Source organism: Bufo bufo, chromosome 9 (genome assembly GCF_905171765.1).
Source record: "Bufo bufo chromosome 9, aBufBuf1.1, whole genome shotgun sequence".
Taxonomy (NCBI): Eukaryota; Metazoa; Chordata; class Amphibia; order Anura; family Bufonidae; genus Bufo; species Bufo bufo.
In genome coordinates, this window is record NC_053397.1 from 63297722 (window position 1) to 63323849 (window position 26128).

General features: G+C 44.8%; 1 protein-coding gene across 1 annotated transcript in view; it reads right to left on the reverse strand.

Moving 5' to 3' along the window:
* LOC120979790 (calcium-activated chloride channel regulator 3A-1-like) overlaps nucleotides 1-26128 on the reverse strand; it is a 105354-nt gene that overhangs the window by 62679 nt on the left and 16547 nt on the right. The window contains exon 5 of the mRNA XM_040408747.1: nucleotides 20865-20979. Within this exon, the coding sequence (XP_040264681.1) occupies nucleotides 20865-20979 (115 nt within the window). The remainder of the gene's footprint in view (nucleotides 1-20864; nucleotides 20980-26128) is intronic.

Below are 26128 nucleotides of genomic sequence, written 5' to 3' on the forward strand. Positions count from 1 at the left end.
ATGTAGAGGGGGTATCTCACAGGGCCTGAACCAGTGTAGGCCTGAATTCAATATTGGTGCACCAAATGGCGGTATTTAAAATCTCTGAATGTAACCCAAATGTATTAAGGGTGTATCTCACAATGACATATGCATCAAAGGCTGCTAACTAAATTTTTTTGTGCCCAAACGAGTGTTTGTTTAACAACTGAATTTGACAGCAGTATATAAGCCTGTAATTTCACACGTGCTGATGCTGCAAGGCCTGAAAATAGTGTTTTTTGTCAAAAAAGTGTGTTTTTTCAAACCCCAGAAAATGATGGGTGTATTTCTAGCTTAAATTGCACACTGACTAATCAAGATGTTGTAGATTGCCAAAATTGTGTTTTATTGGTAACAGAAATATGAAAGATGTCAATATTACACTTGAATTTAACACTTGCAGATCTGGAAAATACTGTTTTTTGAAAAAAAAATGTGTTTTTCAAACCCCCCAGAAAATGATGGGTGTATTTCTACCTTAAATTGCACACTGACTAATACAGATGTTGTAGATTGCCAAAAAAAAGTATAGATACCCCCCTATATACAGGGGTTTGAATCAGGCATTAGAAATACAGCCATTTGAAATACAGCCATTTTGTGCAAAGATATATTTACTTCAGGCCTACAGTGGTTCAGGCCCTATGAGATACCCCCTCTACATACAGGGGTTTGAATCAGGCATTTGAAATACAGGCATTTGAAATACAGCCATTTTGTGCAAAGAAATCTTTAATTCAGGCCTACACTGATTCAGGGCGTGTGAGATCCCCCCTATTTTTTGGTAACAGAATATGAAAGCTGTATATATTAAACTTGAATTTAACACTTGCAGATCTGGAAAATACAGTTTTTTTTTAAAAGTGTGTTTTTCAAACCACAGAAAATTATGGGTGTATTTCTACCTTAACCACCTCCGGACCGCCGAACGCAGCGACGCGTCCTGGAGGTGGTTGATTCATTCCTCCTGGACGCATATACGCGTCCTCTCGCGAGACGCGAGATTTCCTAAGAACGCGCGCACACAGGCGCGCGCGTTCACAGGATCGGAAGGTAAGCGAGTGGATCTCCAGCCTGCCAGCGGCGATCGTTCGCTGGCAGGCTGGAGATGCGATTTTTTTTAACCCCTAACAGGTATATTAGACGCTGTTTTGATAACAGCGTCTAATATACCTGCTACCTGGTCCTCTGGTGGTCCCTTTTGCTTGGATCGACCACCAGAGGACACAGGTAGCTCAGTAATATGTAGCACCAAACACCACATTACACTACACCCCCCTGTCACTTATTAACCCCTTATTAACCCCTGATCACCCCATATAGACTCCCTGATCACCCCCGTCATTGATCACCCCCCTGTCATTGATCACCCCCCTGTAAGGCTCCATTCAGACGTCCGTATGATTTTTACGGATCCACTGATACATGGATCGGATCCGCAAAACACATACGGACGTCTGAATGGAGCCTTACAGGGGAGTGATCAATGACGGGGGTGATCACCCCATATAGACTCCCTTATCACCCCCCTGTCATTGATCACCCCCCTGTAAGGCTGCATTCAGATGTCCGTATGTTTTTTACGGATCCACGGATACATGGATCGGATCCGCAAAACACATACAGGCGTCTGAATGGAGCCTTACAGGGGGGTGATCACCCCATATAGACTCCCTGATCAACCCCCTGTCATTGATCACCCCCTTGTAAGGCTCCATTCAGACGTCCGTATGATTTTTACGGATCCACTGATACATGGATCGGATCCGCAAAACACATACGGACGTCTGAATGGAGCCTTACAGGGGGGTGATCAATGACGGGGGTGATCACCCCATATAGACTCCCTGATCACCCCCCTGTCATTGATCACCCCCCTGTAAGGCTGCATTAAGATGTCCGTATGTTTTTTACGGATCCACGGATACATGGATCGGATCCGCAAAACACATACAGGCGTCTGAATGGAGCCTTACAGGGGGGTGATCACCCCATATAGACTCCCTGATCACCCCCCTGTCATTGATCACCCCCTTGTAAGGCTCCATTCAGACGTCCGTATGATTTTTACGGATCCACTGATACATGGATCGGATCCGCAAAACACATACGGACGTCTGAATGGAGCCTTACAGGGGGGTGATCAATGACGGGGTGATCACCCCATATAGACTCCCTGATCACCCCCCTGTCATTGATCACCCCCCTGTCATTGATCACCCCCCTGTAAGGCTGTATTCAGATGTCCGTATGTTTTTTACGGATCCACGGATACATGGATCGGATCCGCAAAACACATACAGGGGTCTGAATGGATCCTTACAGGGGGGTGATCACCCCATATAGACTCCCTGATCACCCCCCTGTCATTGATCACCCCCCTGTCATTGATCACCCCCCTGTAAGGCTGCATTCAGATGTCCGTATGATTTTTACGGATCCACTGATACATGGATCGGATCCGCAAAACACATACGGACATCTGAATGGAGCCTTATAGGGGGGTGATCAATGACAGGGGGGTGATCACCCCATATAGACTCCCTGATCACCCCCCTGTCATTGATCACCCCCCTGTCATTGATCACCCCCCTGTAAGGCTGCATTCAGATGTCCGTATGATTTTTACGGATCCACTGCTACATGTTTCGGATCCGCAAAACACATACAGACATCTGAATGGAGCCTTATAGGGGGGTGATCAATGACAGGGGGGTGATCACCCCATATAGACTCCCTGATCACCCCCCTGTCATTGATCACCCCTTTGTAAGGCTCCATTCAGACGTCCGTATGATTTTTACGGATCCACTGATACATGGATCGGATCCGCAAAACACATACGGACGTCTGAATGGAGCCTTACAGGGGGGTGATCAATGACAGGGGGGTGATCACCCCATATAGACTCCCTGATCACCCCCCTGTCATTGATCACCCCCTGTCATTGATCACCCCCCTGTAAGGCTCCATTCAGACATTTTTTTGGCCCAAGTTAGCGGAAATTATTTTTTTTTTTCTTACAAAGTCTCATATTCCACTAACTTGTGTCAAAAAATTCAATCTCACATGAACTCACCATACCCCTCACAGAATCCAAATGCGTAAAATTTTTTAGACATTTATATTCCAGACTTCTTCTCACGCTTTAGGGCCCCTAGAATGCCAGGGCAGGATAAATACCCCACATGTGACCCCATTTCGGAAAGAAGACACCCCAAGGTATTCCGTGAGGGGCATATTGAGTCCATGAAAGATTGAAATTTTTGTCCCAAGTTAGCGGAAAGGGAGACTTTGTGAGAAAAAAAATATATATATCAATTTCCGCTAACTTGTGCCAAAAAAAAAAAAACTATGAACTCGCCATGCCCCTCATTGAATACCTTGGGGTGTCTTCTTTCCAAAATGGGGTCACATGTGGGGTATTTATACTGCCCTGGCATTCTAGGGGCCCTAAAGCATGAGAAGAAGTCTGGGATCCAAATGTCTAAAAATGCCCTCATAAAAGGAATGTGGGCCCCTTTGCGCATCTAGGCTGCAAAAAAGTGTCACACATCTGGTATCGCCGTACTCAGGAGAAGTTGGGCAATGTGTTTTGGGGTGTCATTTTACATATACCCATGCTGGGTGAAATAAATATCTTGGTCAAATGCCAACTTTGTCTAAAAAATGGGAAAAGTTGTCTTTTGCCGAGATATTTCTCTCACCCAGCATGAGTATATGTAAAAAGACACCCCAAAACACATTGCCCAACTTCTCCTGAATACGGCGATACCACATGTGTGACACTTTTTTGCAGCCCCTATAGGTGGGCAAAGGGGCCCACATTCCAAAGAGCACCTTTCGGATTTCACAGGTCATTTACCTACATACCACACATTAGGACCCCTAGAATGCCAGGGCAGTATAACTACCCCACAAGTGACCACATTTTGGAAAGAAGACACCCCAAGGTATTCCGTGAGGGGCATGGCGAGTTCCTAGAATTTTTTATTTTTTGTCACAAGTTAGCGGAAATTTTATTTTTTATTTTTCTTACAAAGTCTCATATTCCACTAACTTGTGACAAAAAATAAAAACTTCCATGAACTCACTATGCCCATCACGAAATACCTTGGGGTGTATTCTTTCCAAAATGGGGTCACTTGTGGGGTAGTTATACTTCCCTGGCATTTTAGGGGCCGAATGCGTGAGAAGTGGTTTGAAATCAAAATCTGTAAAAAATGGCCGGTGAAATCCGAAAGGTGCTCTTTGGAATGTGGGCCCCTTTGCCCACCTAGGCTGCAAAAAAGTATCACACATCTGGTATCCCCGTACTCAGGAGAAGTTGGGAAATGTGTTTTGGGGTGTCTTTTTACATATACCCATGCTGGGTGAGAGAAATATCTTGGCAAAAGACAACTTTTCCCGTTTTTTTATACAAAGTTGGCATTTGACCGAGATATTTATCTCACCCAGCATGGGTATATGTAAAATGACACCCCAAAACACATTGCCCAACTTCTCCTGAGTACGGGGATACCAGATGTGTGACACTTTTTTGCAGCCTAGGTGGGCAAAGGGGCCCACATTCCAAAGAGCACCTTTCGGATTTCACCGGCCATTTTTTACAGATTTTGATTTCAAACTACTTACCACACATTTGGGCCCCTAGAATCCCAGGGCAGTATAACTACCCCACAAGTGACCCCATTTTGGAAAGAAGACACCCCAAGGTATTTCGTGATGGGCATAGTGAGTTCATGGAAGTTTTAATTTTTTGTCACAAGTTAGTGGAATATGAGACTTTTTAAGAAAAAAAAATAACATTTTCCGCTAACTTGTGACAAAAAATAAAAAATTCTAGGAACTCGCCATGCCCCTCACGGAATACCTTGGGGTGTCTTCTTTCCAAAATGGGGTCACTTGTGGGGTATACTGCCCTGGCATTCTAGGGGCCCAAATGTGTGGTAAGTAGTTTGAAATCAAAATCTGTAAAAAATGGCCGGTGAAATCCGAAAGGTGCTCTTTGGATTGTGGGCCCCTTTGCCCACCTAGGCTGCAAAAAAGTGTCACACATGTGGTATCTCCGTACTCAGGAGAAGTTGGGCAATGTGTTTTGGGGTGTCATTTTACATATACCCATGCTGGGTGAGATAAATATCTTGGTCAAATGCCAACTTTGTATAAAAAAAATGGGAAAAGTTGTCTTTTGCCAAGATATTTCTCTCACCCAGCATGGGTATATGTAAAATGACACCCCAAAACACATTGCCCAACTTCTCCTGAGTACGGAGATACCACATGTGTGACACTTTTTTGCAGCCTAGGTGGGCAAAGGGGCCCACATTCCAAAGAGCACCTTTCGGATTTCACCGGCCATTTTTTACAGATTTTGATTTCAAACTTCTTACCACACATTAGGGCCCCTAGAATGCCAGGGCAGTAAAACTACCCCACAAGTGACCCCATTTTGGAAAGAAGACACCCCAAGGTATTCGCTGATGGGCATAGTGAGTTCATAGAAGTTTTTATTTTTTGTCACAAGTTAGTGGAATATGAGACTTTGTAAGAAAAAAAAAAATCATCATTTTCCGCTAACTTGTGACAAAAAATAAAAACTTCCATGAACTCACTATGCCCATCAGCGAATACCTTAGGGTGTCTACTTTCCGAAATGGGGTCATTTGTGGGGTGTTTGTACTGTCTGGCCATTGTAGAACCTCAGGAAACATGACAGGTGCTCAGAAAGTCAGAGATGCTTCAAAAAGCGGAAATTCACATTTTTGTACCATAGTTTGTAAACGCTATAACTTTTACCCAAACCATTTTTTTTTTACCCAAACATTTTTTTTTTATCAAAGACATGTAGAACATTAAATTTTGAGAAAAATGTATATATGGATGTCGTTTTTTTTGCAAAATTTAATAACAAAAAAAGTAAAAATGTCAGCAGCAATGAAATACCACCAAATGAAAGCTCTATTAGTGAGAAGAAAAGGAGGTAAAATTCATTTGGGTGGTAAGTTGCATGACCGAGCAATAAACGGTTAAAGTAGTGTAGGTCAGAAGTGTAAAAAGTGGCCTGGTCATTAAGGGTGTTTAAGCTAGGGGGGCTGAGGTGGTTAAATTGCACACTGACTAATACAGATGTTGTAGATTGCCCAAAAAGTTTTTTTTTGCTAACAGAGTATGAAAGCTGTATATATTAAACTTGAATTTAAGACTTGCAGATCTAGAAAATACTGTTTTATGAAAAAAAAACGGTGTTTTTCAAACCCCAGAAAATGATGGGTGTATTTCTACCTTAAATTGCACACTGACTAATCCAGATGTTGTAGTTTGCCTCAAAAAAATGGTGATTTGCAATGTCCCAAAAGCTCAGATGCAGTGCTGGTGCACTGAGCATGCATAAAATGGCCGCCGCCGCCACCCACCTAACTAATAGAATTATAAAAATATTATTTTTTTTTTGGTCAATGGGCTCAGGGCAGGGTAAAACGATAGTGCCCTGCACCCACACAACTATTTCTAGGTAGATCGCTGAGTTAGATTCTCTCCTATTCTCTCCCTGAAATCACCAGTCCAGCAGCATCCTCTCTCTACACTTGTAACAGCAGAGTGACGTGCAGCGCTACGTGACTCAAGCTTATATAGAGCCTGGGTCACATGCTGCTCTGGCCAATCACAGCCATGCCATTAGTAGGCATGGCTGTGGTGGCTTCTAAGGTCAGACAGTTAACCGCTTGTTGATTGGCTGCTCTGCAGCCTTTCAAAAAGTGCCAAGAAAGCGCCGAACACCGAACCTGAACTTTTACTGAAATGTTCGGGTTCAGGTCCGGGATCCAAAAATCCTAAAGTTCGGTACGAACCCGAACTTTACTGTTCGGGTTCGCTCAACCCTAATCACTAATGTTCACTAACAAACTTCTGAGTCCTTCAACAGCTGTAGTTAAATAATTACACACAGGTGGACTCTATTTACAAATTATGTGACTTCTGAAGGCAATTGGACACACTGGATTTTATTTAGGGGTATCAGAGTACAGGGGGTTGAATCCAAATGCACGCCACACTGCACAGGTTTTTAATTATTACAAATTTTGAAAACCATGTAGCAGTCTCTCTTTACTTCAGACATACTTGCTAGTTTGTGTTGCTCTATCAAATAAAATCCCAATAAAATAAATTTAATGCCTCATGCACATGGCCGTTGTGTGACCGTTCCGTGCATTGGGGACCAAAACTTGAATGGGTCCGTGATCCGTCCGCACCGCAGGGAGCACACAGCCGGTGCCCGCATATTGCAGACCCGCTGTTTGAGGACCGCAATACGGCCACAGCCGGGCAATGGCCGTGTGCATGAGGCCTCAGTTTGTGGCTGTGACATGAAAAAATGTGGAAAAGTTCAAGAGGTATGAATGCTTTTTCAAGGCACTGTAGATCAGTCCAGTAGGTATGAATAACAGCAGAACCTTCTTGCGGTGGGATATCCAGCAGGTCCCATATCACAGTAGGTTTTGGGGCAAACAAAAGCAGATCGAGGGGCACTAGAATCAAGGGTTTTATTAAATTAAAACTTGTTTCATCAGTGTACTGCTGACTTCCTCAGGTACAATAGCATTCTGATGTTCTCATAACAGTTAAATAACAATATACAAGTAGGAATACCAGGGTAAGTATCCCATGCAATATTTAAGACACTGGTGTGTATTTAATATAAAGGGGAGAGATGTGAATTAGGTTAATGATGTGTAATTAAGATGAGTAGTGCCATAAAGAATGGTTAAAAGTTGAAAACAGTGGCTCACCAGCGAGCACAAACCATAGGTATGGACCACACCCTCAGCCCAAATAAGCAAATGCAATCAAAGGAGAAAAATGGAGGGCACACAAAATATCTAGATAACACAGGGAATATTCAGATGGCGATATAAAACCTTTAACTCAAAAACAACTGGTATATAAAAAAATATATAAAAAAAAGTGTTAGGTCATGATTGCTTCCTAGTACTAAATTATAATGGGATATGGTGCATTGGTTAACACAAGTGGTAGCGTCAGTTAACGAGGTGCTGAGAACTCAGTTCAAATATGTGTCGATTCATGTTCCATAAGGCTACTTTCACACTAGCGTTGTTTGAATCCGGCGTTCAATTCTGTCAACAGAACTGCCCGCCGGATCCGGAAAAACGTGTGAAAACTGATTACATTTGATCACAATGAAAAAATGCATTGGAAAAAACGGATCCGCCATTTATGGACTTTAACTTTTTTTTCACATTTTTCGGCTTTAACATGCAAAAGCCGGATCCGTTTTGACGGAACACACGGAGCCGGATCCGGCGTTAATGCAAGTCAATGGGAAAAAGGCCGATTCCGGCGTTCAGCCAAAGTGTTCCGGATTTCTGGCCGGAGGTAAAAATACAACATGCTACGGTTTTCTGAAAAGCCTGATCAGTCAAAAAGACTGAACTGAAGACATCCTGATGCATCCTGAACGGATTTCTCTCCATTCAGAATGCATTAGGATAAAACTGATCAGTTCTTTTCCGGATTTGAGCCCCTAGGATGGAACTCAGCGCCGGAAAAGAAAAACGCTAGTGTGAAAGTAGCCTAACCTAAGCCTATTATGTACATAAGGCAAATATAGCCTAAATCGCCTACAAATATAGAGAGTATAATAAAACATTAAAAGTAGAATAAAAGTAATAGAATAAATGCCGTGAAGGATTTCTTCAATTTTGCATTGATATGCAACACACTCCTTGTATGTTCACAAATATGTTCAAAAATATATAAATGCTGGACACACTGTGACCGCAAATTCTTGTTCAATATTAGTCTGCAGATAAGTTCCTATTCACAATTCTTCTCCAATTGTGTTAATAAATAAATGTATTGGTGGCTACATTACCCATCGGTTGACCCGGAGTTATATAGATGTATCGCGGCAGTCCTTGTACACTGCTCAAAAAAATAAAGGGAACACAAAAATAACACACCCTAGATCTGAGTTAATTAAATATTCTTCTGAAATACTTTGTTCTTTACATAGTTGAATGTGCTGACAACAAAATCACACAAAAATAAAAAAAATGGAAATCAAATTTTTCAACCCATGGAGGTCTGGATTTGGAGTCACACTCAAAATTAAAGTGGAAAAACACACTACAGGCTGATCCAACTTTGATGTAATGTCCTTAAAACAAGTCAAAATTAGGCTCAGTAGTGTGTGTGGCCTCCACGTGCCTGTATGACCTCCCTACAACGCCTGTGCATACTCCTGATGAGGTGGCGGACGGTCTCCTGAGGGATCTCCTCCCAGACCTGGACTAAAGCATCTGCCAACTCCTGGACAGTCTGTGGTGCAACGTGACGTTGGTGGATAGAGCGAGACATGATGTCCCAAATGTGCTCTCAATTGGATTCAGGTCTGGGGAACGGGCGGGCCAGTCCATAGCATCAATGCCTTCGTCTTGCAGGAGCTGCTGACACACTCCAGCCACATGAGGTCTAGCATTGTCTTGCATTAGGAGGAACCCAGGGCCAACCGCACCAGCATATGGTCTCACAAGGGGTCTTAGGATCTCATCTCGGTACCTAATGGCAGTCAGGCTACCTCTGGCGAGCACATGGAGGGCTGTGCGGCCCTCCAAAGAAATGCCACCCCACACCATTACTGACCCAATGCCAAACCGGTCATGCTGGAGGATGTTGCAGGCAGCAGAACGTTCTCCACGGCGTCTCCAGACTCTGTCACGTCTGTCACATGTGCTCAGTGTGAACCTGCATTCATCTGTGAAGAGCACAGGGCGCCAGTGGCGAATTTGACAATCTTGGCGTTCTCTGGCAAATGCCAAACGTCCTGCACGGTGTTGGGCTGTAAGCACAACCCCCACCTGTGGACGTCGGGCCCTCATATCACCCTCATGGAGTCTGTTTCTGACCGTTTGAGCGGACACATGCACATTTGTGGCCTGCTGGAGGTCATTTTGCAGGGCTCTGGCAGTGCTCCTCCTGTTCCTCCTTCCACAAAGGCGGAGGAAGCGGTCCTGCTGCTGGGTTGTTGCCCTCCTACGGCCTCCTCCACATCTCCTGATGTACTGGCATGTCTCCTGGTAGCGCCTCCATGCTCTGGACACTACGCTGACAGACACAGCAAACCTTCTTGCCACAGCCCGCATTGATGTGCCATCCTGGATAAGCTGCACTACCTGAGCCACTTGTGTGGGTTGTAGACTCCGTCTCATGCTACCACTAGAGTGAAAGCACCGCCAGCATTCAAAAGTGACCAAAACATCAGCCAGGAAGCATAGGAACTGAGAAGTGATCTGTGGTCACCACCTGCAGAACCACTCCTTTATTGGGGGTGTCTTGCTAATTGCCTATAATTTCCACCTGTTTATCCCATTTGCACAACAGCATGTGAAATTGATTGTCACTCAGTGTTGCTTCCTAAGTGGACAGTTTGATTTCACAGAAGTGTGATTGACTTGGAGTTACATTGTGTTGTTTAAGTGTTCCCTTTATTTTTTTGAGCAGTGTATATATGTGCTATACCAGCACGTTATGTGGCCGCAGAGTACAGGTGAATGTATCGTAGCAGTCCTTAGATGCGCTGTATCAGCGTTGTTGGTAGCCGTAATAGCTGATGAAGGAGCAGTAAGCCCCGAAACGTGTTTGGTGACAAGACATAGAGACTGTATATTGGGGTTAATGTACCCATAAAACATCGATGCCTGGTTCCAATCAAACTGTTGTATTGAGCAACAGGAGCGCTCCGAGACCATAAACAGCAGACCATTTCCAAGCGCAGGATATATCAGCGAATTCTCAAAAACGTGGGACGCCACATGGGACGCTGACTTAGCGCAGCCACCGAAAGACCGCTGCAATATACCAGCCTATTACGGCTACCAACAACGCTGATACAGCGCATCTAACGTCTGCTATGATACATTCACCCGTACTCTGCGGCCACATAACGTGCTGGCATAGCACAAATATGCAAGGATTGCCGCGATACATCTATATAACTCCGGGTCAACGGACAGGTAATGTAGCCACTAATTAGTGATGATCTAGCACCGAAGTATTCGGGTGTTCGGCCCGAACACATTGCTATATTCGTGTGCTCAGCCGAGCATCCGAGTATAATGGAAGTCAATGGGAGACAACCAGACACCCCCTGCTCTGAAGAAGGGAGGGTGCCTGGTCCATTGGAAAAGGTCAGAAAGTGACAGAAACCGAAATGGATCGGGAACACCATGGGGATGATGTCTGGATGCATCTTTGACTCCCATGTCGCTGCTGGTAACCATGTTGTCCGAGTTGTACGCCACTTTTACAGACTGACAAAAATACACACAAAACCCCCCCAAAAATCTATTTTACAGGAAAAATTGATAGGAAACATTCTTTCCTGTATATTCAATTGTATATAAAGTGCAAGTGCTGCAAAAAATTATAAGCAAGAGGCACTCCGAAACAGCCTGTATATCACATAAAGGAGGGCCTCATTCCCATTGTTGTACAATTGTTCAGGTAGTGGGACTCCTACACTCATAAAGCCTGTGCACTAAGTAAAAGGGCTGCCAAAAATTACAAGGAACCGACACTCCAAAACACCCTTTGTTACACATAAAGGAGGGCATCATACACACCCTTGAAAAATTATGATTGATGGCCTGCTGGTGACCCTCAAAAACATTTGGAGAAAGCGCCTATTGATCTGACCATCTAAAACCTTAGGGGCGAGGGCCTGCTGCCACATTGGTGACTCTAGATAACCTCTGGGCGATTGCACGTCCCCGTGACGGCGAAGATCCATTCAATGTTCTTTTCTGCGCCTACCATGGTGATCACAGGTAACGGGGAATCAAGGTTCGATGCCGGAGAGGGAGCCTGAGAAAGGGATACCACATCCAAGGGAGGTCAATGGTTGAAATCTGATTGCCTGTTGTTGCCTTGCCCCTTTTTTATACTAATTGTGAACCACAAGAAACACACAGAATATGGACATTATAGTAGGCCCAGATTAATGGAATTTGCCCTAAAGAAAGAGTTTTCGGATGCAGGACAGTATATGTCTCAGAAACACAAAGAATAGTTGGAATTTTACTTACGTAATTATACTTTCTTCGAGTCCGAAGGCAGCACAGAAGGGATATTTCCCGTCCCAGTCACTCTATCATAGGACCGCCCACCTAGAAAAATCTAACAATTAAACAATTAACAATTAACAGAATTGACAATACCCTAGGTACCCTATATAAGACGCCAAGACACTGCATCCATTGTGTAATAACGTAGACCAACTCATGCAAGTAAAATTTATTGGGAGGGTTAGTGTGCTGCCTTCGGACTCGAAGAAAGTATAATTACGTAAGTAAAATTCCAACTTTCTTCTTCGTCCTACAGCAGCACAGAAGGGATATAGCATAGAAATTAAAGGGGGAAAAGCTTTCTTTTACTGCTGACAAAACTGCTGTGCTGAAGGCTGAGTTCTCGGGTCCATTGCTGAGCCTGTAGTGATGAACAAACGTAGAGGATGAAGTCCAGGAAGCTGCATTGCAGATGTCTAGGAGATCCACTTGCTGTCTCTCGGCCCAAGATGTAGAAGTTGCTCTCGTGGAGTGGGCTCTTAATGGCCGAGGCGGTTCTTTACCATCTAAGATGTAGGCCTCCGAGATGGTTGTTTTAATCCAACAACCCAGAGTGTCTTTTGAGGCTTTCATACCCTTCCTCGGAACAGAGAATAAAATGAACAAATTTTCTTCTTTCCGGAAATCTCTCAGCCTTTCAAGATAGCAAATTAATGTTCTACGAATGTCCAGAGTATGGAGTGTTCTTTCCTCATCTGACTTAGGGTCAGGGTCAGTGCTTTAAGTGGGCCAAAAGAGGTGCCGGTACTCTATTAGGCGCCGGTGCTCCCCCCCCCTGCACATCAGACCCCCCCATCACACACATATATATTAGTTCCTCTATGTACCAGTACAGTACCCCCCCCACCACCGCACATTCGTTCCTCTCTGTACCAGTACCCCCCTGCACATCAGACCCCCCCCCCACTCATCACACACACACACATTAATTCCTCTCTGTACCAGTACCTCCCTGCCAGGGGGGTACTGGTACAGAGAGGAATTAATGTGTGTGTGTGTGTGATGAGGGGGGGGTCTGATGTGCAGGGGGGTACTGGTTCAGAGAGGAACGAATGTGCGGTGGTGGGGGGGGGGTACTGGTACATAGAGGAACTAATATATATGTGTGTGATGGGGGGTCTGATGTGCAGAGGGGTACTGGTACAGAGAGGCACTAATGTGTGGTGGTGGTGGGGGGGGGGGGGGTACTGGTAAAGAGAGGAACTAATGTGTGTGATGAGGGGGGGGGGTCTGATGTGCAGGGGGGTACTGGTACAGAGAGGAACGAATGTGCGGTGGTGGGGGGGGGTCCTGGTACATAGAGGAACTAATATATATGTGTGTGATGGGGGGGTCTGATGTGCAGGGGCCCCCTACACATCAGACCCACCCATCAGACACATATATATTAGTTCCTCTATGTACCAGTACCCCCCCCCACCACCGCACATTCGTTCCTCTCTGTACCAGTACCCCCCTGCACATCAGACCCCCCCCCCCCCTCATCACACACATTAATTCCTCTCTGTACCAGTACCCCCCTGCCAGGGGGGGGGGGGGTACTGGTACAGAGAGGAACTAATGTGTGTGGGGGGAGGGGGGGTGCCTGTCACTCACCAGTACTCTTCAGAAGTTGGATTCCAAAGCAAAGTCGATGTTCTTTGCTGCACCGTCCGACTCCTGACTCCAAGGAGGACCAGTCACTGGTCGCCGCACTGATCGCTCCTCAGTCACAGGCGCGCGGGAAGGAGTTGACGTCACCTAACGTGAGGTCAACTCCCTGCCTGCGCCAGCCTGAGCCGTACTCTGCAACGACCCGCCCCCCTCCACTAGCTGCCCAGCCAACGACATTAGGGAGGAGATACTGCCAGCTCTCCGCTGCGCTCCGGTACCGGAAACCCACGTACTGGGCGCACGGAGAGGTGCTGGTACTCTCCAGGGCAATTTTTGGAAGTGGCGGTACTGAGTACCGCCGCGTTCCGGCCCACTTCAAGCACTGGTCAGGGTAGAATACTGGAAGAACAGATTCTCTATTGATGTTAGTTGAAGACGCAACTTTTGGCCTAAATGAAGGCATGGTTCTTAGTCTGACACCATTCGGCAAGATTTTTAAATATGGCTCTCTGGAGGACAAAGCCTGCAACTCCCCTAGCCTCTTTGCACATGTGATGGCAATGAGAAAAAGGATCTTGTAGGACAACCAGCTAAGATCCACTTCGGCAATAGGTTCAAAGGGAGGACCTGTAAGTCTATTTAGAACTAGTGATAATTCCCAGATGGGCATAGGTGGTCACACAGAAGGCCTCAACTTCTTCAATGCTCTGAAAAATCTGGCTATTAAAGCGTCACATATTGGCCATCTGTCCAGGCATTAATGGCTGTCATGTGAACTCTTAATGTATTAGGCTTTAGGCCTTTTTCGTGCCCCTCTTGTAGGAATTGCAAAATGGAGTTGGTAGAGACTAGTAACTCTTTTTCTTGCAACCAGGAAGAAAACTTTTTCCATAATCTGTTGTAAACTGCAATAGTAGACTGCTTTCTGGAGGACAGTAAAGTAGAAATGACCTCATCTGCAAGGCCTTTCTCTTTTAATCTTTCCCTTTCAGGTGCCAAACAATTAAATGCAACTTGTTCAGTTGAGGATGGTAAAGGTTTTCCTGTAGAAGAAGATCCGGGTACAGAGGCAAAGTCCAGTGATCGTTTTTCGAAAGTTGAGATACGACAGAAAACCAAGCCCTGCAGGGCCAATATGGAGCTATTAGTATTGCTTCCGGTGCTTCTGAGAGGAGTTTCGGTATGATCTGAGGTAATATTGGTATGGGAGGAAACAGGTAGACAAACTTGTGGATCCAATTCAGAGAGAAGGCATCCAGACAGTTGGGTCTGTCCGTTCTCCTGAGAGAACAAAACTTCAGGGCTTTCTTGTTCTTCCTCGTTGCAAACAGATCCCATTCTGGACGACCCCACTTCTCCACTATTCGGGCGAAATATTTCGGGTTCAATTCCCATTCTCCTGGGCACACCTTCTGTCGACTGAGTTGATCTGCTCTGATATTCTCGGAGCCCTTGATGTGAACTGCCATTAGGCTGTGTAGGACTGGCTCTGCCCAAGACATTATTCCGTCGCAAATGGACTGTAGAGAGAGACAACGCGTTCCCCCTTGTTTGTTTACATAATATGCTGCTGTTGCGTTGTCTGTCTGCAGGAGAACTGCTCTGTGGTAGAGATAAGGTTCGAAATGCTGCAGGGCTAGTTGAATGGCTTTCAATTCCCTGAAGTTTGAGGATCTTCTCATCGTGGTTGAGGGCCATTCCCCTTGAATCCATCGATCTCCCATGTGCGCACCCCAACCTTTGCGGGAAGCATCTGTGGTTATCACTACGCTTTGAACGACTCGGAATTCTCTTCCTTTTTCCAGATTTTCTTCTCTTGTCCACCAAAGAAGCCCTCTGCGTGTTGCATATGATATCTTCATCATAGTGGTTAGAGATTTTGGACTCTTGTCCCAACAGTGGAGAATTTCCCTTTGCAGGTCTCTCATATGAGCCTTCGCCCATGGAACCGCCTCTATAGCGGCTGTCAATAACCCAAGGGTACTCATTGCCGAACGGATGGATATCTTCATTGTAGAGATCAGCAACTGAATTCTGTGAACAATCTGAGCCACTTTGAGAGGAGGAAGAAATACCTTCATTACGTCTGTGTCTATCAAAAGACCCAGGAACTGGATTCTCGAAGTGGGGACAAGCTGCGACTTCTTTCGGTTGACAATGAACCCGACTTGCTGAAGTAGATTCAGGGCAGTGTGAAGATCCGACCTCAGAATCTCCTCGGAAGCTGCAATAAGCAACCAGTCGTCCAGATATGGCACTATCCTTAGACCTTGAACCCTCAGAGCTGCAATTAGGACAACCACAACCTTCGTGAAGATACGAGGTGCAGGAGATAGCCCGAAGGGCAGAGCCCTGAATTGATAGTGCCAAGTCTGACCTAGAGTCTTGACCGCTACCCTGAGAAATCTCCTCGATTCTATGTGGATAGGTATGTGAAGGTATGCATCTTTTAGATCTATGGATGCCATTACCTCTCCAGGTTGCAGGATGCTCAGGACAGATCTTATGTTGTCCATCTTGAATTTTACCTTCTTTAAATGGTTGTTTAAAAACCTTAAATCTATGATGAGGCGCCACCTGCCGTCTGGTTTCGGAACGGGAAACACTCTCGAATAGACCCCTGAAAATACTTCCTCTTCTGGAACTCTCTCCAGAGCATTCATCTGTAGGAACTCCTGAAGAAGAGGCATGATTCTTGGATCCTCCGTGTTGTTTAACAGGAACCTTTCCCTTGGAAGATGAATGAATTCGAGTGAATACCCGTTCCTGATGATATTCCGAACCCAGTTGTCTGAAGTGACACTCTTCCATTCCATATAAAAGCTTTTTAACCTTGCGCCTACAGTGAGGGCAGGCTTGACGTCAGAATTTTGAACTGGAGGCAGGGGCTTCAGAGGGTTTCTTCTTTCCCTTGTCCTGGTAGCGGGAGCGAAACTTTTGCCCTTGCTCTTGTCTATTACGACCCCGAAAAAAGGATCTTCCCCTTTGCGTACGATATCTGGTCGATCTGGGCCTGAAAGTTTGCGGAAAAGTTAAAGCCTTCTCTTTTTTATTTTCTTCCAGGATTTTATCCAACTGGGATCCTATTAATTTTCCCGGTTCAAATGGGAGAGCGCAAAAGTTGGATTTAGAGGAAGCATCTCCCGTCCAAGGTTTTAACCAAATGGATCTTCTTGTGGAATTCGCTAAAGCCATGTTCTTGGCTGAGATCTTTATAACATCAAGCGGAAAATCACAGAGGAATTCCGCAGCCTTCTTAAGGGTCGATACTTGATCCAGCAGTTCAGGCCTTGATACTCCCGTTTGGATGTCTCTGGTTAGTTCCCTGAGCCAGACTCTTAAAGCTCTTGCCACAGGCACTGAGGACATAGCTGCCTTCTGCAGGGAAGCCAGGTTGCAATGAGCTCTTTTAAGGAAGGTGTCAGCTTTCCGATCCATCAGATCTTTCAATAGAGAAGAATCATCTGATGGAAAAAATGATCTTTTGGACAGACGTGCAATGGCTGGATCAACTTTCGACGGTAATTCCCACTCCTCTGATGCTGCTGGATCTAATTTGTATAGGGACTTGAAACGAGGTCCTAAGTCCAGGCGTTTATCGGGTCTCTTCCATTCCCTTTCCATAATGGTCTTTAAAACCGGATGAGCGGGAAGGACTCTAGATTTCTTCTTCAGGAAGTAATACAGGTTACCTTTATCTTGCACTATATCTTCTTCCTCATTAGTTTCCAGACAACGTTTTACGCGTCTAATGAGCTTTTCTGCTGAATCCTTTTTCAAAAGAAAAAATTCCTCGCTGCCTGCATCCGAATCCGAAAATAGGTCAGATTGAGAAACAATCGCTGACGACTGAGACACGTCATCTGAATGATGATGATGGTGACTTTTTTCCCCTTTGCTACCAGAAGAAGAAAGAACATTCTGTATATTTTCCTTGAACCAGGAAAAAAAACTTTTTCGCTTCTTCTGCTAACGAATCCTGTGGGCTACAATCCATACAGATATTGGATACTGCTTCTGGTGATAAGGGTTGTAGACAAGTGATGTGCGTAACTTCTCTGCACAGAGATCACAGATGTCGTCTTGTAAATCATCTGGAAGCGGCAACTTACAACCTGCACAAGCACGGTGCTTTATCTTTTTATGGCTCTTCCGGCTCGACATCTATAAGAGATAAAACTTTAATTAGATGCATTGAAGTGACACTCTCATAAGGGAGGCTAAACAGGCAGCAATACCTTTAGAGACTCAGAACTCGGCTGCCTGGCACAGCAGACATGTGCAAACAGCCTCTGAGTCTCTAAATAGGTTCCAGGATTTGAATTTGCCGCTCAAAACACGCCTTCAACGTGATGACGTCACCAGGACTAGACGCAGCCCAGGAAAAGGCAGTGCGCATGCGCCAGCAAGGAACGAGGCGTCCGGCCCGACATCTGCATAACTGGCACGTGTGCGCGCGCGCGCCTATACAAGTCCTGGGGCAGAATCAGAAGAAGAGGTAAGTTTTAACCCTTCCTGAAAACTTACCGGAAAATGAACAGAAAGGAGCCAGGCAAGCGCCGGCAGACAGCCCAATACTCACCCGGCTGTCACCCTCTGTAAACCCGGAAGTAGGTCAGCCAGGCAGACGCACTGGACACCGACCGGCGACCTGCTACAGGCATTACCAGGCAAACGCACTGGTAGGCAAAGCCACAATACACTATAGCAGGTCTGGGGTAGGAAACCACTAGCCAAACCGAAGGAGCCTGAACAACGCAAGGCTCAACTCCTATCCAGGTGGGCAGCAAGGTGAGACAATCACCTGCTAGAGTAAGGACTAGAAAAAACACAATGGATGCAGTGTCTTGGCGTCTTATATAGGGTACCTAGGGTATTGTAAATTCTGTTAATTGTTAATTGTTTAATTGTTAGATTTTTCTAGGTGGGCGGTCCTATGATAGAGTGACTGGGACGGGAAATATCCCTTCTGTGCTGCTGTAGGACGAAGAAGAAATGGACACTATATTAGGCCCAGATTAAAATTATTTGCCCTAAAGAAACAGTTTTTCGGATGCAGGACAGTATATGTCACAGAAACACACAGAATATGGACACTATATTAGGCCCAGATTAATGGAATTTGCCCTAAAGAAAGAGTTTTCGGATGCAAGATAGCATATGTCACAGAATATGGACACTATATTAGGCCCAAATTAATGGAATTTGCCCTAAAGAAACTGTTTTTGGATGCAGGACAGTATATGTGTAACGGTGCGCTCTGTGCGGGGACGGCCGGGGCCCGCTCGCGTCATCAGCGCGCCTGGCGTCGCCCATTCCCTTGGCAACCACCAGTTTTTGAGCCACTTGTTAACCTCCCTAATCTCCCGCTGCCTTTCTTGTGTGGTTCATGGTACATGCAGTATTTCGGAAAACACTACCTTTGAGGTCCTTGCCCTAAGCTTTTGACCTAAATCCCTAAAATCATTTTTAAGGACTCTCCACCTTCCTCTAACTTTGTCATTGGTTACGATATGGACCATAGACGGATAACACAGATACATTTTAGAAGCGCACACGTTACACATCATCAGATGTGGCCCTGGTAATGTCACTGTCAGAAGCAGACACCGTCTAGAGAAAAATTAAATTGTATGTCCCAGAATTTTTTTTTAAGCGCACGCGTTACACTGCAGATGTGGCCCTGGTAATGTCACTGTCAGAAGCGGACACCGTCTACGAATTTTTTTTATTATATGTCACAGATAAATTTTTGAAGCGCACACGTTACACAGCAGATGTGGCCCTGGTAAGGTCACTCAGAAGCAGACACTGTCTATGGAAAAATTTAATTGCATGTCACATATAAATTTTTGAAGCACACGCATTACACTGCAGATGTGGCCCTAGTAAGGTCACTCAGAAGCGGACACCTTCTAGGTAAAAATTAAATTGTATGTCACAGATAAATTTTAGAAGCGCACACGTTACACAGCAGATGTGGCCCTGGTAAGGTCACTGTCAAAAGAGGGCACCGTCTAGGAAAAAATTTAATTCTATGTCTCAGAATTTTTTTTTAAGCGCACACGTTACACTGCAGATGTGGCCCTGGTAAGGTCACTTAGAACCGAGTCCCCGTGTCCTACTTATGAGATACCAAGGGCGCACATTTTCAGTCATATGCCTAGTCCCTAATCTATAGGCTGCACCCTAAAACAGATCTTTAATAAAAAAAAATAATACCACTTTGTGTGCACTGTACCTATGCATACATGTACCCCTGTATCTTCATAGTTACATACTGTTACAAAGTCTATGTAGCATCTGACCCTGCACGTGTTGTTCTTGTCCCTCAGCCTCCTCTTCTAGTGTCTGTAGGGTGCAGGGTAGGACTGGCCCACCATAGTGCCAGAGGATCCGCAGGTGGGCCCAAGCTCTGACAATAATAGACCCCTAATAAAACAGTGCCCTTAGGGTCCTATAGACTCAGAGGGTGGGCCCTCAGAATCATTTCCTCTGGTAGGCCCAAGGGACTTCCGTCCGATGCTGGTAGGATGGTATGAAGAATATACAGAGGGAGTGGATGTACACATGGCTTATACTTCACCCAAGTGCTGATTACACATAGTATAGAATATCCATCATGTCTTACTATTCACCCCTTTCACACGAGTGAGAATTTCACGCAAACGCATTGCACCCGTACGGAATCTGGACCTATTCATTGAAATGGGTCTGTGCACATGAGCGGTGGTTTTCACGCATCACTTTTGCGTTGCGTGAAAAATCGCAGCATCTTCTACATGCTGAGATTTTCACGCAATGCTGGCCCCATAGAAGTAAATGGAGCTGCGTGAAAATTGCATCCCATCCGCAAGCAAGTGCGGATGGGATGCAATTTTCCCGGATGGTTGCTAAGAGATGTTGTTTGTAAACATTCAGTTTTTTATCATGCACGTTCAATTCGAAGTAAATCGCATTGCACCCGCGCGATAAAAACTGAACAACTGAACGCAATCGCAAACAAAACTGAATGCCAATGTTTGCGAAATCGTGCAGTTTTCACTGAACGCATCTGGACATAATCCGGACACGCAAGGGACCTTAGGAGGAAAGTAAAATTACCTTGTCGCTTGTAAGGACTTACTGCCTGAAGATGAGAAGTAGAAAGGTGTCTGTAGATTGTACTCATCATAAACACCCCATCGAAGGTGAGCCCATTCATGAAGAAGCACTTTCCCTGCGATTATAACAATAATTGTGTTACCATCACTGTGATCAGATGAAACTAAATAGAAACAATTGTATCACTTCTAATGCAAAAATTAAATACATGTTGCAAATATTGTAACAGGGCAGCTACAGGAGAAAGAAGCATTTTTCACGTAGATGTTACATTTTACCCTGCCAGAGGTCTGACTGTTATGAAAGTGTTCCTACTCCTAAAATGAGTTTTAAGTTAGGGCTGCATGGTAAAATCACATAGTACAATGCAACCTTGTTTCCCCATAGAAAATAAGGTCATAGGCAGCCCTGCATCAGGCATAAAAAGTTGTGGCTGCACCAGTGACGCCATGTTTACTGTGGCTCGTGGATGACCAACTGTTCCCTGGCACCCCATACCCAGTTCTGCATGATCTTTGTTACCAAACATTGGTCTGCTGACTACTCAGCCATTCTCAATGGTTCATTTTTCTACTCTCATGGTTACCTTCTCAAATTGATTGTCTGTTGCTATTGCCCATCACCGCCATTTATTGTATCTCAAATCCATCTCCATTGTGGGGTACTAGAGATAACTAGTATGTCTGGTTGATTTATTGTCTGGGTGTGGATTTGCAGGGAGCTGACCATTATAAAGGCTATGTTCAGACAGTGCAGAATCGGCATGCCTTAACCCAGTTATTTGGATCTTCCAAGTAGAATCCAAACTAAAATATTGTCCACATCTGAACATGGCCTTACAGTGCAATTGCGGCAGGCCTCAGTGATAGCATCACATCTCCACAGCTTCCCAAGAACTCTGAAGGAAAACTAATAAGGGCTCATGCACACCCCGCACCACGGATCGCGGACCCATTCACTTGAATGGGTCTGCAATCACGGAGATTCGGAACGGAGGCACGGATTGGAAGCCCACGGAAGCACTACGGAGTGCTTCCATGGGTTTTCTGTCCGTGCCTCCGCACCGCAAAAAAGTAGTGCATGCACTACTTTTTGCGGTACGGACCGTCAGATGCGGATCGCGGCCCCATTTAAGTGAATGGGTCCGCAATCCGCATGCCGCTGCCCCACGGTCGATGCCCGTGCATTGCGGACTGCAATTTGCGGACCGCAGCACAGGCCCGGACAGCACGCGGTGGTGTGCATAAGCCCTAACTGTAAAAAGAAGAAATGGATCTTGTTGCACATTTGGCATCTGTTTGGGTCCTTTCCCTCTGAGATCCGTTTTTTTTAGATAGAAAAAACAGTACTGCATACAGGTCTTTTATTTCAGTCTAAAAAAACTGATCTCAGATGAAAATGGCTCAAACAGGGGTCAAATGTGCAACAGGATCTGTTTTAGTTATACTTTTTTTTTTACAGGATCCTGTTTTGTTTTATTTTTTATTTTTTTCATAAAACAGATCAGAAAAACTGAAGATTAAATGGAGATGTAAACTTTCCCTAATTTACCCATAGCAAGCAATCAGATTCCACCTTTCATTTTTCAGAGCTTCTTTGGAAAATAAAAGGAACAATCTGATTGGTTGCTTTGGGTAACTAAGCCAGTTTTCCTTTCCACTACTTTTAATAAATGACCCATGTCACCGACCTACAAGCTGATAACTCGGCAGGTGCTTGGCACCACTACCATAGGCTGCTGTCAGTACCTTCTGTAGCATTACTGGGGTAAAATAAAGGGGTTTTCCAGTTTTAGGTAAAACAAATGATTAATCATTGCATATTGAAATGGTCTAATATACAGGGTGGGCCATTTATATGGATACACCTTAATAAAATGGGAATGGTTGGTGATATCAACTTCCTATTTGTGGCACATTAGTATATGTGAGGGGGGAAACTTTTCAAGATGGGTGGTGACCATGACGGCCATTTTGAAGTCGGCCATTTTGAATCCAGGAAGAGGGTCATGTGACACATCAAACTTATTGGGAATTTCACACGAAAAACAATGGTGTGCTTGGTTTTAACGTAACTTTATTCTTTCATGAGTTATTTATAAGTTTCTCTTTGTTTACAGCCATTGACATGTCGCCGAGGTTAACACGTGAGGAGCGGATAGAAATTGTGTTGATGTCTGGTGAACGCAGTAACTGGGTCATTGCAGCAGATTTCAATGCAAGACACCCTACGAGACCACCCATCTCCCATGCTACAGTTAGCAAACTGCTTGCTAAGTTTCGTGAAACTGGTTCAGTGTTGGATTTGCCAAAATGTGGACGCATGAAATCTGTCTCTAATGAAGAAACATCAGTGGCTGTCCTAGCTTCATTCAGCAAGAGCCCACAGCGTAGCACTCGCCGCATGTCACTGGAGAGTGGCATTAGTCGAACATCCCTTCGGCGGATATTAGCTACTCACAAATGGCACCCTTACAAACTCCAGCTACTGCAGCATCTCAACGAGGATGACCCAGATCTGCGCACTGAATTTGCAGAATGGGCAAAACAAAAATTGGAACAGGACCCTCAGTTTACGCAGAAGATTTTGTTCAGTGATGAGGCAAACTTTTATGTGAATGGTAAAGTTAACAAACAAAACCACCGCTATTGGTCTGACACTAACCCACATTGGATAGATCCCTCCAAGACTGTTGGAACAAAAAAATTGATGGTATGGTGTGGTATATGGGGTACAAAGATAGGCGTGTGTGATGTGTTTCCTTCTTTATGCACTGAAGCTGGCACGTTCCCTGAGTTTTTCCAGCAAGATGGTGCACCACCACATTATGGGTGTCAGGTCCGAGCATTCCTAGATGAACAGTTTCCTGGAAAGTGGATTGGTCATCGAGGGCCAGTTGAATGGCCCCCAAGGTCTCCCGATCTGACCTCCTTAGACTTTTATCTTTGGGGTCATCTGAAGGCAATTGTCTATGCTGTGAAGATACGAGATGTGCAGCACCTGAAACTACGGATACTGGAAGCCTATGCTAGCATTTCTCCTGTGGTGTTGCTATCAGTGTGTGAAGAGTGGGAGAAGAGGGTTGCATTGACAATCCAACACAATGGGCAGCACATTGAACACATTTTATAAGTGGTCAGAAACTTGTAAATAACTCATGAAAGAATAAAGTTACGTTAAAACCAAGCACACCATTGTTTTTCTTGTGAAATTCCCAATAAGTTTGATGTGTCACATGACCCTCTTCCTATTGAAAAAACTAAAGTTGGATTCAAAATGGCCAACTTCAAAATGGCCGCCATGGTCACCACCCATCTTGAAAAGTTTCCCCCCTCACATATACTAATGTGCCACAAACAGGAAGTTAATATCACCAACCATTCCCATTTTATTAAGGTGTATCCATATAAATGGCCCACCTTGTACTGTGTGCTCCTATTCCTTATCGTTTTAAGATCAGTCAATGTTAACATTCTTGTTCTCATGTAAACCTGTACTGTCTGGGTGTAACTAGCAGGGTAGCCACCATCACAGGAGAGACCAGGAAGTTACTGAGAGGTGAAGCTGATCAAAGGTGAGGGTAGTAAAATCCATGCAGATCACTAGAGGTCTCATGGTTGCTGGTTACACCTACTTGTATGCCTTTGCAGTTTTAATACTTTTTTCTGATAGGATAATTTTTATTTTTATATTTATTTAAAGGGCAAAATGGGATGATAATGATAAACATTATATATCTTGCTGGTATCACATTCTAATGCTTAATGGGCCCCTAATGGTCTTTGGTTCCTGATTGTAGCTCGGCCTCCAGGAATGTCTGGAGATGCTTGCTCAGCCAATGAGTCAATGGCTAACCAAATATTTCCAGTCAATCTTCAAATCATAGACCAGCAAGGACCCAGTAAGCGTCACTGCAGCGTCATGTCCCCTATATTCTCATCAAGAGAATGCCAAGAGTGTGCAAAGCAGTAATCAAAGCAAAAGGTGGCTACTTTGAAGAACCTAGAATATGACATATTTTCAGTTGTTTCACACTTGTTTGTTATGTATATAATTCCACATGTGTTAATTCATAGTTTTGATGCCTTCATAGTCATGAAAATAAAGAAAACTCTTTGAATGAGAAGGTGTGTCGAAACTTTTGGTCTGTACTGTATATATATATATATCAAAAGGAATTTCTGTCTGTATGTTGTCTGTCTGTTCTTTATTAGAGATTGTTCGCGTTCGCCGCGGCGGGCGAACATATGCGATGTTCGGTCCGCCCCCTACAAGTCATCATTGAGCAAACTTTGACCCTGTACCTCACAGTCAGCAGACACATTCCAGCCAATCAGCAGCATACCCTCCCTCCCAGACCCTCCCACCTCCTATCAAAAAGCAAGGACAGCATCCATCTTAGATTCATTTGGAAGCTGCAGTGTAAGTGAGAGCAGGGACAGTGCAGCTGTTGCTGATTTAATAGGGAAATCGTTAGCTAGGCCAGTGTTCTGTGTCCACTCCAGTCCTCAAAGACTCATCTGATCTGCTGTAAGGACAGCGTCCTGACAGCACCCCAAAAAGCCCTTTTTAGGGCTAGTACATCAGTACATTTTTTTTTGCAGTTGCCTGCCAGTGTGTGTGACAGGCCCACAGCGTGTACTGTGCCCACTGCCAGTGCCCACCACTCATATCTGGTGTCACAGTAGCTTGCATTTAAAACAGTAAAACAATTTTTTCACTGTAATATAATTGCAGTTGCCTGCCAGCGTGTGTGTAAGGCCCACAGCGTGTACTGTGCCCACTACTGCCAGTGCCCACCACTCATATCTGGTGTCACAGTAGCTTGCATTTAAAACAGTAAAAAAAAAAATCACTGTAATATGATTGCACTTGCCTGCCAGCGTGTGTGTCAGGCCCACAGCGTGTACTGTGCCCACCACTCATATCTGGTGTCACAGTAGCTTGCATTTAAAACAGTAAAACAATTTTTTCTCTGCAATATAATTGCAGTTGCCTGCCAGCGTGTGTGTCAGGCCCACAGCGTGTACTGTGCCCACTACTCATATCTGGTGTCACAGTAGATTGCATTTAAAACAGTAAAACAATTTTTTCTCTGTAATATAATTGCAGTTGCCTGCCAGCGTGTGTGTCAGGCCCACAGCGTGTACTGTGCCCACTACTCATATCTGGTGTCACAGTAGCTTGCATTTAAAACAGTAAAAAAAAATGCACTGTAATATAATTGCAGATGCCTGCCAGCGTGTGTGTCAGGCCCACAGCGT